Raw genomic sequence first — 12,994 nt, 5'->3', positions numbered from 1 at the left:
TTTTATCTCCAGCACTTTCACACCTGCTCAAAATGCAGTTCACACTATGCTTGCCCTTGTGAATACATCTGTGGTAGATGAATACTTTAGGCTGACCATTTCTACTTCAATGTTGACAATTATCGCTCTAACCAGTCTAACTGAAATGAATTAAGTTCATTCTTTTGCGTTCAATATTGTTTTGATATCAGTCAGTAAATATTGTTATGTATTTCTTTCAATAAATATTACGTTTTTATGTCAGTCAGTAAATATTGTTATGTATTTCTTTCAAAAAATATTACAGATTCATCTACTATGGATGAATACATCCATGGGACTTTGCCTGATCCTGAAATAAGTCAAGATGCAAAGCTAACTCCAGAGATAAATCTCTCCTCGGAAGAGGTGACCCAACCGTCAAAGAAGAAGAAACGAAGTAAGACTAAACTGATTACAGTCAAGATTCCTGGTAAGTATCAATGGTATTGAATTTACATTGTACCCGAGATGTTCAGATGTGGTTCTGTATACTTGTCGATAGCTTAGTATTGTTCTGTAGATGCAACGTTTAATCCAGTTTTATCAATGGTCTTTGGTATACTACATATATAACACTTTCATTACATTTATGAGTATTCTGAAGCCTACATTTACTAGTGCCACAACCTAGAGGAACTATAAAATGATGGTTCTAAATGCTAAGATTTGGCAGTTAAACACCAGATGATACTTGCAGACATGGGCTGAGTCTGCAAGACAATCTCTCATCCAGGCAAGACTTGAGTACAAAACACATTGTCTGTTTGTTTCATTCTTGTTGTGATCCATGTTTCAAAATCCGAAAATAGTCTGATACTCGTGTTGAAAAACAAAGTGTGATCATTTACAATGGATTGCCAAACGAAAACATTAATGATAGTTTTACTGGCACATGTACTTAAAGTAAGGTAAATGATTCTGTCTGGCACTCTGCTCCAACCAATGCATTTTATTTTTACTGGCCCTCATAGAAAGTAAATTGATAAAAATCTTGTTTATAAAGATCTGGAATTGGATTTGTTGTTGTCAAGAAGTTATTATGTTAGCAAGCAACTCAATGCAGCATTGTATGGTGAGATAGAACAGTGCAGTCCTATATTGACTGATATTTAGTCAGAAAGTGCGCTTGCATTACGAAAATAAAATCAGTAGCATTAAAAGTCAACTGTATTAGCAGTTACTTCAAGTTAACCTCAATATGCTAGTAATATACACACAGACGAAATAGACACCAGTGATCATCAAACTTTGATACTTTGTTCACTGTCTCCTTCTGAGATTCTTACCTCATTGAGATATTTTATCATATAATTTAATTGTTTCCACTTTTCATCGCCTTGATCCTACTCTTTTCTTCTCATTCTTACAATACATCACTATTTTTCATATCATGTGTCTCACTGTTACTTCTTTGATGTAAATAATAATAATATTATGTGCTATTTATAAAGCGCTTTCCAATAAAATCTCAAAGCGCTGTACAGAAATAAATACCTAAAAGATATCAATCAATACAAACAATTGCACCAGGTAACTAAACATAGCAATACAAAAGAATAAAAAGGAATAATTAAAACATAAGAGCAAATATTTACATTACATTACAAGTATAAAGTGTTCATATTAAACCTTTAAAAATATGTGTTTTCAAGTCCCTTTTATAATGATTAATATTAGTTTAAGAATGGATATTTCCTGGAAGACTGTTCCAAACCATGGGGGCAGCTGCTGTGAAAGATCTCTCTCCAATTACTTGGATTCCTTTTTACTTCAGCTGGTTACCAAGCAGTGGTTGATGTCATAGAGCAGTATGGCCATCCCATCCTCAAACAGCTACAAATTGATGGACATGTGCCTTCATCTTACACCTTCCGATGCTTGAAGCCAGATGTGGTTCGCTCTCTCATCAAGCAAGAATGTGAAGGTCCCAGAGAAGCAGTGAAAAGAGGTCAGTACATCAAATTCAAATTCTACGCCATGATCAAGAAGCACCCACAGAAAACAATGATATAGAGGCTAGTAGATAGCAAAAGTTGTTTGGTTAGGGGAAGTGATAGGGGAAGGGGGATGCTGTGTAGCAATATCAGGCCCTCGCTGACATTGATAGTGAAAAAGAAAATGTTTGACTATATAGAGGTCTAGTGTGGACAAAGAGTTCTTGGGAAATGATTCAGAGATGCCAGATATTATTTTATAGTGGTAAAAGTAGTGATACTGGCATATAGTGGCATACAACCATGATATCCCAAGCATAATGAGCTATGGGGTTAAATATCTGCTACTTGAGGCAATTATTGTAATGCAAGGCTACAACTTGTGATAAGAGGTGTTGGAACCAGAGTATTGCTCAGAGTATTGCTCTATGCATGGGGGCTTTATAAATCAAAACAGTTATAGCTTTTTCAGCCCTCCTCCACTTTTGTGTTATAGGTTAGGAAACCATTTTTAAATATAAATGATAAAATATGAGCAATGGAAAATCTATAGGTCACTGGTCTAGGCTTAAATTCCTCTATATATAATTTGGATAAGAAACTCATTGAACTCTTTTTTGTTTCTACTAATCTGGTCCCTTTCAGAGGCTAGCAAGATAAAACTGCAGAGCCTTACACAACTATATATTTGCCTGTCCACTTCTGAAGCTGCCTTGCAATGTGACCTTACCACAGCTGTGACTGGATTGACCGCTATGCTACATAAGTATCATTCTATTATTCAAGGTATTTACCAGTTAACATTCTCAGCTGTTTCCCGAGTCAGAATTAATGTCCTGGGGATGTGGGCAAACAAGAGTTTTGTTATCCTTTGTAGTTCCTTTTAAACATGAATGATTCTAACCATAAAGAGAACAGCGAAAAAGTAATAAAAATACCAAGTTGTCCTGACATGGAGAGATCAACTGTTAGATAAGTGAGGGACATGTTAACCAATCGTTTACTGATTATCTGATCAAGGCTACAGTTTGCAAGAACTGTGGTAAGGGGAGCATGGGGGAAGGGCATGTGCCCCCCTCCCAATCATGTTGTCTCCCACATCAAATTGTCCATGTCCAAAAAACTTCTACAAACTAATCTTTTAAGTCTACGTCCAAAATTCTGGGATATAAGCTCTGGAAACTGCAGGTAGGTTGTAGATGTCACCAGTAACATTGATACCAGTATTTAATCATTAATGTATCAATCTCAATACGTGAGTTAATATGGCCATTGTCTTGTAACATTTCAACAATCCCCCCCCCCTGCCTACATTTTAGAGTTAGTAAGGCACTATTTATTTTAATCCTAATAAAACATCATTCCTCTTAATTCTTACACATCATCTCTCTGTGGTACATCAATTTATACATAGTAAAGTTAAACCCCCAAGTTCAAATTGAAGTTGCTGCAACTTCATTTTTCTTCTTTGTTTATATCTGTTCCAAAATGAGGTGTAACATGTTTTTATTTTTTTTTTAAAGCAATTTTAAGTATTATAAACCCAACCTTTATCTCTGCTGATTCACTTGATTTGTGACAATATGGATCAGGCCTTGAATTTTACAATTTTAGCCCACTTGCTAAAATATGAAAGGGTTTAAGAAATCTACTGGCTAATATCAAGTTCTCATTGGTGTTATCATAAATAGAATTCACATCTGTGACTGAAGCAGTAACACAGGGCCTTTTGTTGGGTGAGGAAATCATGCCAACTCTTTGACCGATAATTGTTAATCACCTTAGATATCATTTTTTTTTTAATGTTTTCAATGTAAACTGGCAGAAAAATGCCAGAGCCTAGTTACTGAGAGTACAACATGTAGTAACAATTTATCCTATTGAAGTAGATCCCCATTCAATGTTTACATCAAAATAATCACCTCTCAACGTTCCTTATACTGGAAACTCGCCTGCCCCATACAATAGCAGGGCTATTGTCAGTAATGTCATACACTCTACCCGTTCAATAATTGGTGAATGTTAGGTTCGCTAGATGACTTGAGGCACAATCTGGTTCAAGCTGAGATCAGAGCAGAAGAGAATTCAGTGAGGCATCCAAAGATAGCAGAACTAGCCAAACAGATCAGCGACTGGCTTAAAAGGAAAATGCTGAAAGCTGATGAAGATTTGGACCTGAAGGTGAGAAAAGTCAAAACTTGACTAAAAGTAAGAAAATATTTTGGTGACTGCAGAAAATTTAATATCAGAGACTTTATGTTATGGTGCCTCTCATGTAGAGTTGGGTTATGACTGTGTGGTATCCTGACCAAGCCACGGAATGTAATATTCACATATAACTGGATAGTATACTCATCAGTCATACTAACAGATCTATATGAATGAAAACTATTGGCTGCTCCAACATAGAAACATATATACACCTCTTAAATAAAACAATAACAAATATTTTGCACCCTCATTTTAATATCAACTTTTATGTTTTCATTTGTATGCCTTTTCAATTTGTATGCCTAATTCCATTGTTCTGGCTGCAGTTTTCCTGGTTAAGGTAACAGCTGCTTTTAGGTACCATTAATAATTGTCTCTCTTTAATTAGTCTAGTATGGTAATAACAGATTGTACTAAATTGTCCACAAAATGAAAAAAACTGATTGTACAAAGCTTGCATGATGTTAAGTCATAAAGGGTTTTACTTTGTACTGGCATGTAGGAACATCAAGATTTTAAAAAAAAATAAGCAAAATATGAGATATTATATGCACTACATGGCACTAGTACACGGAAGTAGTGTTGCGCCGATAATCGTTTTCAATATCGGTATCGGCCGATATTTGCAATATCGGCAGCATATCGGTATCGGTAAAATTTTGCCTAATTGCCGATAACAGCAAGCCGATATTGAACTTTTTTTTTCACAGCAGAGCTACTTATTTATACTTGCAATGATTTGTTAATCTGCCCAAGACGATCCATTTCTTTAGCGTCAGTTAAACTCTTATTCATTTTCGATTAATATCCATGGAAACCTGACCCTCCGTAACCTCTAAAACACGTCTACGGCGCGCGAGTATAACCAATGACCTTTGTGAACCTTGGCCTACACACAACATTAGTGCAGCATATATACACTGTACTAACCATTCATTTTCCAACGAGGTAAATGAATCTGGAGGATTCATGTCAATTGGGAGCGCGCGTACCATGTATGGAGGGTCATGTGATGTGTTCCAGGGTGGTACTATACTGATATTTCTCTGTAGCAGTTCGAGAACAGTGTTAGTGACTTCGTGAAAGATTGGTCGGTTCGGACATAGGAACTAACGGCATAAGAAGGTACTGGTACTTCAGGCCTACGAAATAGTGCTAATATGCTAACGTTCAACCTTATTCTCGTGAATGAAGGCAGACTTTCTACATAATCTTACTTATTAATACAGCTCTAGGGGCAAGCTTTGTCTCATATGGCCTAACGTTATTACTACACGCTATAAGTGAATGTAGAAATGGGAAATGTGGGGAAATGTTTAGTTCAGTGCAACCACGGAATTCTCCATGGAACAGAGCCTAATGCTGCTCGACGGGAATATAGCTATGACGTTAGGCTACAGGCACGGTTATTGCTAGGTAACGGGTGTCGTCTGCTGCTCTAAGCACGCAAACACATTTACGTACTAGTTGGGTGAAATCATCATGCGTAATAGGGAGAGTAGTATATTAGTACCACCCTGGAACACATCACGTGACCCTCCATACATGGTACGCGCGTACGCGCGTATTTACTGTGTGATAGTTTCTCCAGATTCATTTACCTCGTTGTCATTTTCTCGTAGGCCTCCGTGAAAACCTTGGACATGATGCAAAACTGCACAGTTCAGTACAGTTAGCTAGCTCTTCGGATCGTGTATGCATGGGGCGCGCGAAGCGGTGACTGTCAGTCACAATCTGAATATTCATTTTGAAGTTGCTTGTTACATTATCTCTGATTGGTTAGCCTTGTAAGTTGTTTGTAAATAAGCCAAGAATCTTGAATGAAGCGGATGACATATTTGAGGGAGGAGCGAGCACTGCAGCTACTGCAAGTTGTGTTATTTCAGCAGTAATAATTTTTTTTCCCCACGTAATACCAGTATCAGAGATGCGGACTGGGTAGGTCAGGGTCGACTACGGAGTTTACTATCACAGGCGGTATACTACGGTTGCATGGCATGCGCAACATTGGGGATTGGGAAATATTTATAGACAGTCAAACGTTGTTACCCCAGTCTAAATGAAACGTTCCAACAGATTGTACTGACCAATCGCCATTCATCTTGCGTTGAAGTAGACTACGTCACACAACAGTATTTCTATACGTTTCGGGCTCGACTTTTCCACTAACCATTGTTTACCTCTGTTTGAGGTGTGTTGAAAAATGTGAGCTGTCACGTGTCCCCGAATGGCGGGTTTTCCCAGGGGCTCGCTAATAAATTCACCTGTTGTTCCAGGAATGTGCGCAATTGGTATTCCGTTGTAGAAGCGTTAATACATTACATAAAGTGTTTAGAAGAAGGATGTTGTACTTATTCTTTGAACTTGTGTGGTAGGTAGTTTCACGGTTGAATACGATGCTTGACGTAGTCTTGCTGAATGTTCCAGTTTGATATTTGAAACGTAGCCTGCAACTGTCATTTTAAATTTATTATAAATTTTACATTGTGATCGACAGTTCGTAAACTAATTAATATGCAATTTGGCAAGCATACGTTAACACTGTAGCTACTTGTAAGTTTACGATGTTAAGGCTCACATTTACTGCGTCCATTTTATTATCGTGTGCAGCGCTGTTGTGAAAAAGATTCCGGTTGGGTTTCAATTACCATTCTCTTTTTCAAAACCAGGAAAAAAGTCATTCTTTTCAACTTAGGACAAAAGGAAAACAAAACACCATATTTTGTTGTTTACTTGAAGATTTATTTGTGAATGTATGCATGACTAAAAGTACGATTTTGCCTTTATTTTGTCTGTTAAAAAATATCGGTATCGGTATCGGACCGATATTGGGATGATAATATCGGATATCGGCCAAAACCGATATTGGTAATATCGGCGCAACACTACACGGAAGGCAGTTGAAGGTGAACATTATACTTCGAAGGCGCAATCATTTAAATATGCTGGGATGTGCTCACACTGGGCAACACCGGGCTGCTGCGCCCAGCAGTTCTGAATGCCGCCCAGCACAAACAGTACTTTAAACATTTCCGCCCGGCACTTTTTTTATTATAATTAACAAATTTTACCATAACCAAAATCTGGGAGAATACATGGCACAGAATAGGAAAATAGCACCACCTAAGCATACATCATGTGCAAAATTTGTCCAGTGGGGAGGGGGTGCCCCACCCATGAGATCCCTCTCCCAGGGTGTGGATCACTCTACCGCACAATCTGCCCGGCACTCAAATATTCCTGAGCACATCCCTGAATATGGATCATAAATTTTTTAATTTTCATTAAACTTGAAGTGAAAGAGAAGTGAAGGATATCATATATACAAGTATGATGTGAAGTTGTATGTAATTATGAATTTTGCTTTATAGTACCTTTGGTGGTCTCTTTCTCTGTGTTTGTAGGGAGCGGAGCACCACATCAAGCCCACATGGGTTTATGTTTTTAAGGGAGCGGACTATCCCGTCAAGCCCGCAAGGGTTTATTGTTCCACTTCCTTCACTTCATGTATTCTTCACTACTACTTCATGTTATTTATTTGTAAACATTAAAATGCATGTTGTGAAAAAAATAAAATGAAGTATAGTATGTCTGAATGTTGATTGCCATAAAGAACCTGACTTAATATTTCACTTTTTATTTTCTTGATTAATTAAATGTCTTTGGCCGTTGAAGGTGGACATTGTACAAAGTCACTCTTTTACGTCGAAGACACAATCATTTAATATGAATCATGCATTTTTGAATGTCTATTAAACTCCAAGTAGAAGAGAAGGGAAGGATATGATGATATATACCAGTCTGATCGTGAAGTTAGTATGTCTAAAAGTTGATTGCCATATAGAACTTGACATGTTTTACCTTCTTCTTGACTAATTAAAAGTCTAATTCAGCATTAACTTTTACATCTTTTCCACAGATTCTAGTCATACTCAAGAAGAACGCTCCTTGCTTAGCAAACAGCATCATTACTGAATTAAACTCATTTGAAGGTATGACATCACATAAACCCTTGCTCATCCTTTGGTTTACATAGTATACATTAACTAGCATTATAAGTTGCCCTGTAATCCTGTAAATGTTCTGTTTTGCACAATCAATCTCCAGTGTAGCAACTTAACATAGCATTTGTGACATCAGTTTAAGTATTCCCTAGCAGATCGTGCTGCCACAATCTAGTTTCTGTTTCAAGCCTCTCCCATCATAACATCCAAGGCCCTGGACTCCCACAACTGTGTAATAGTTGTATCAATGTTTTTATTCTCTTGTAGGATTGAGAGCATTGTCTCTAGAACCGACAGTACCGACCTCTCCCGTCATAACATCCAAGGCCCTGGACTCCCACAACTGTGTAATAGTTGTATCAATGTTTTTATTCTCTTGTAGGATTGAGAGCATTGTCTCTAGAACCGACAGTACCGGCCTCTCCCATCATAACAACCAAGGCCCTGGACTCACACAACTGTGTAATAGTAGTATCAACACAGATTGACCAGGATTTCATGTGGGCTCAGTTTTCATTGGTGGTGGAGTATGCGTTTGAAGAGGGTCTGTCCATTTGGCAGAACCTCTGTATCAGGCAGAACATCCGCCATCTTGGTCTTAAGATCGAACACAGGCCAACAACTCAGCCAAAAGTGGAAGAGACAGAAAAGTCAGGTAAAACACATTATTGAAATGACATAAGAAGAAACAGTTAGGTAATTGGACATTATCGATATGCGAAAGGTCATGAGATAAAAGTTCCAAGTATGTATGTATTTTAGATCCTCCTGCAAGCAGGAACTCGCGAAGAAGCCTCATTGGCTTATCGAAACCAATTATCAAAGCCAAATATGCTCGAAAGCAGAGACAGTTTATCCGATGGGCAGATGAGGTAAGTGCCTAGGGTCCTCAAGATGAAGGGGCTACCAGGGTCAAAGGGCCTCTGAACACTAGCTGGGTAGGGTAAGTATATGGTGCCTTGCAGGCCACCCAAGGGTGTTGATTTAGTACAGCTCGAAATTAAAAAACTGTTCAAATTGCAATAAGCACTCATTGTCTATTTCAGAATCATCATTGTCTGGGAACAATTTGAGAGATCACAAATTCCAGAAAAGTACTTTGAGAGATATTTGCAAGCTGACATTTAGATCTTTTACATACTTAAAAATGCCTTGTGAAGATCGCCTGTAATTGTTAATATCCTAGTATTAGCTGACGACAGTTGCCAACGATATAAACTAACTTTAGGGTCTTACAGGAAAGAGAAAATATGGAGGAAAGAAAAAAGGAGTTAAGGAAGAAAGAAAGAAGGTGATTGAGGGATGGGGTGGGATTGATACATATTAAAATAATATATTGACAATCAAGCGATGTAATATCATCTTGCCAGTCAGGATCTGATGTTGCCTGCTATCATTATGTTAACAAGATGGTGATCTTATATTTGTGTGGACACACATTTATGAATGTTAGTATGGTAGAGTGTAGTTGCTATCAGGTATTTTTCCATTTTTTTTTTGTCTTTTTGTTGTTGTTTGTTTGGAGAGGGGTGAGGGGATAATCCAGGTTGGTGCTTATATCGGTGACAAAGTACTTCATCAATAAATGTGCCCTGGTATGGTCGTGAATATAGTCTTGACATGGTACTGATAACAATAACAAAAAGTTTGTAACTAACAATGAATCTAAAAATAACCTTTGTTGATGGCAATATGCCATTGTTATATGCCATTTTTATATGGTACCACTTTATCAAATATCATCAGATTTAGAAATTTTTTGAAGTTACCATTAAGTAGACTTAATGTATCTGCTGATACAAGTGAAATAGAGCTTTTAACAAGCTTAGCCAAAGCGAGGCTCCCATTGTTTGTTTTTTCCCATCTCATTTTGGAGGGGTTTGTCTTTTCCCTTCCTCAGATTTGCTGCAATCACAAGCTGCTGATCCTAAGGTATCATTGAAAGTACTCTGCTCCTCCAAGATTACAGAAGATTCAGAACTGCTATGCCTGCTGGAGTCAAAGTAAGTGTTAAGAGCTTGTTCTGTTTGGAAATTATTTGTAAAAAGACTATGTGTTTAATAACATCCTTCTGGTTCTGAAATTTTGTGTTTACAAAAGTAAGGTTAAATATGAGAAACCTTCCTTTAGCTAAATTGATTTCAAGAATTTTTATCTAAAAGAAAAGTTTATGTATAAAACTAATTGTAAACAACATGCATTTGATATCAGATGGCATAACTGCCACGGAAATCTTTACTTGAGGTTTAATGATTTATTTGTTGTTGTTGATAATTTTGACTAATGGTCATAATGTATATGTTATTATGAATTGTAAATTGTGTGGACTATTGATGGAATGATAATAAAAATAAGAAAAGTAAGTGTTGACTGGAATATGCAAGCAATACCTATCAGAAAGTGCAGTTTTGATTTATTTATGTATGTAAATTAAAGCATTATAAACTCCCCCCTCTTCAGTAACAAAATAGATGTAATCAGTTGTACTAATTGGAAGTGGCATAGTATCTTTGATACTATATATTATTTTATATCACCTAAGATTCTTTGATAGCAATGACATATATTAATTGACATTCATTCATACTTGCTAAAAACTCTCAAATCTGATTGGTCCGTTGTGGTCAGCTGACCGTGCATTAACCTAGATGGATAATGCACAGTAAGCTCACTGGTATATGAACAACACCTTGCATCTCAGCAAGTTTTATCTCAATCCCAGCTAGATGCCTAAGCTAAATTCAAAGGAGACCAATCAGATCAAGTATCATACAGGCATGGCAAGAGTCTCCTCAGTGTAAACACCCCTTGGCAAAATGATTACCAAAATTTCTGAGGAAAGAAACTTTCAGCCTACTGCCATTATCCAAAAGAAAGTAAATGTTTTTCATCCTGATTCACACATATCTGTCAGATCAAAAAACCTTCCATGCTAAAGCTGCTTAAACTACAAGGTTTAGCTGTTTGCTTGGGAGAACTCTAGAGCTTGTTGGAACTGTTCACATATTTGGCGTAACAGCTCAATTAAACACTAACTATAGCATAGGACATACAGTGTCGTCAGTATGTATGCACAGAACACGTCAGTGACTGTTAAGTCGGTGTACTGTACTGCTGTCAGTACATGTTGCTATGACAACTGCAGGTGCAGTATGATTTGCATCATATCCTTCTAGCTTCATTGTATAACATAGTGTTGTTCAATGTACTATATACATGTCCTATTACAGTCATTTTTGTTATTTTATGAGCACATTTACATTGTTTGAGAGGTTGAGCTATAATAAAAAGTAAAGAACTACAGAGTAGGGTTTTGAGACCATTGTGTTGGTTATTTTCGGTTTAAATTTCTTTAATATTGTGACATTCTTAGCTGAAAATTGTTTATTTAGTGCTTTGTATGAATTAACAGCGTTAATGACGGTTATTGCTGGATGCACTTGGCCGAAGCCCTCTTTTGCTTGCGTTATACCCCTGTTCTTTCATTATCCTGCAATAAATGCACGGTAGACCATTGATTAACCTCCTACTTTATATTTTTCTTGTATGTTCACTGGTTGCATGTAGTCTCTGATATGTGTTCCTATTCAGATAATTACATTTCTGAGAGCAACCAACAAACAATATTGCATATGGACTTTTAGCCTTAAGTGAGTAAACATATTAGAAATCGACTTTTCCCTTCCTGTTTTATGTCAGTATCTGCAGTAGTGACCTTTGTCACCGATTCTGTACCAGGAAAGTTTATATCAAGGTACCCCACTGGTAGTATAGATTATACCTTTCCCACACATTAATTGCATTTCTTCCTATTAGATATGATATCACAATCCTTGAGCGAAACTTTGTAAATTTGAAGGGCCATGGTGTACAAGCAGATATCACTATAGACGTATTGACAGGTGTCATGAACATCACCCATCAAGACGTACTGAGAATCGAAGCCCTCACGAGAAACATCAACTCCCTCTCACAGCAGTATCAGAAATTATGGATTCTCGTCAGGAACAATGAGGGAGATGACAGGTATCCATTTAAAAGTTTGATTCTATATCAGTTCATATTACTAGGGCTGGGGAAGGGACATGTTAAGACAGATCGTAGAACAGAAGAAGAATCAATCAACAAAAGTGAGAAACAAGTTGAAGCATCAGCATGTATGTATATATATGTATGTATTTTAGATCCTCCTGCAAGCAGGAACTTGCGAAGAAGCCTCATTGGCTTATCAAAGCCGCAAGCTGACCGAAGTCAGTCTCTTAGATTCATATTTAACGTCCATGATTATGAATTGTCAAATTGTCAACAACTCTGTAACTGGACAACATGCATTAATCTTGGAGTGACTCGAACCGGAGACCTTATGATTGGAAGGCACCGGTGTTAACCACTGAGCTAACAGTCCATGGTTATCGAATGGAAGATACAATTTCTTTTTAATTAATTCCTTTGCAACAGCATTTAGAGGTTTCTTTCAGCTTCAAGAGTCACATTTAATGAGAGCTAGCTTCCATAAACAACAATAGCCATATTAAACAAAAGCAAAGCTCATTTTGAGTATAAAAGCTATATATGCAAGTAAATATAAATCCGGTCAAAAGTCTTCCCATATTTTTCTTAAATTCTGAAGTCTTGTATCTATTTGGCAAAAACGATACGATAAAGGTAGAATTTAGTTTGCTCACTTTATTCATGGCAAAAGCGATAACCTCTTTGTAGTTTCAGGCTTTGTTGATGTACTATTTAAAATACAGAGCTAAAATAGGTATAGATGATATCAATATGTCAAAATGAACAATCAAAAAGATTATTTTCTCTATCTCT

At 37.0% G+C, this 12,994-nt stretch overlaps 1 protein-coding gene across 3 annotated transcripts in view; it reads left to right on the top strand.

The window, feature by feature from the left end:
- LOC139977113 (uncharacterized) overlaps positions 1–12,994 on the top strand; it is a 34,350-nt gene that overhangs the window by 13,473 nt on the left and 7,883 nt on the right. For all 3 annotated transcript variants that reach the window (XM_071986215.1, XM_071986206.1, XM_071986222.1), the window contains 8 exons: positions 287–451; positions 1,796–1,969; positions 2,601–2,741; positions 3,982–4,136; positions 8,086–8,158; positions 8,553–8,825; positions 10,071–10,173; positions 11,987–12,196. In XM_071986215.1, coding sequence (XP_071842316.1) covers positions 287–451; positions 1,796–1,969; positions 2,601–2,741; positions 3,982–4,136; positions 8,086–8,158; positions 8,553–8,825; positions 10,071–10,173; positions 11,987–12,196 — 1,294 coding nt within the window. The remainder of the gene's footprint in view (positions 1–286; positions 452–1,795; positions 1,970–2,600; positions 2,742–3,981; positions 4,137–8,085; positions 8,159–8,552; positions 8,826–10,070; positions 10,174–11,986; positions 12,197–12,994) is intronic.

The sequence above is a fragment of the Apostichopus japonicus genome, chromosome 2, assembly GCF_037975245.1.
Source record: "Apostichopus japonicus isolate 1M-3 chromosome 2, ASM3797524v1, whole genome shotgun sequence".
Lineage (NCBI taxonomy): Eukaryota > Metazoa > Echinodermata > Holothuroidea > Aspidochirotida > Stichopodidae > Apostichopus > Apostichopus japonicus.
This window is presented reverse-complemented; position numbering and strand designations above follow the sequence as displayed.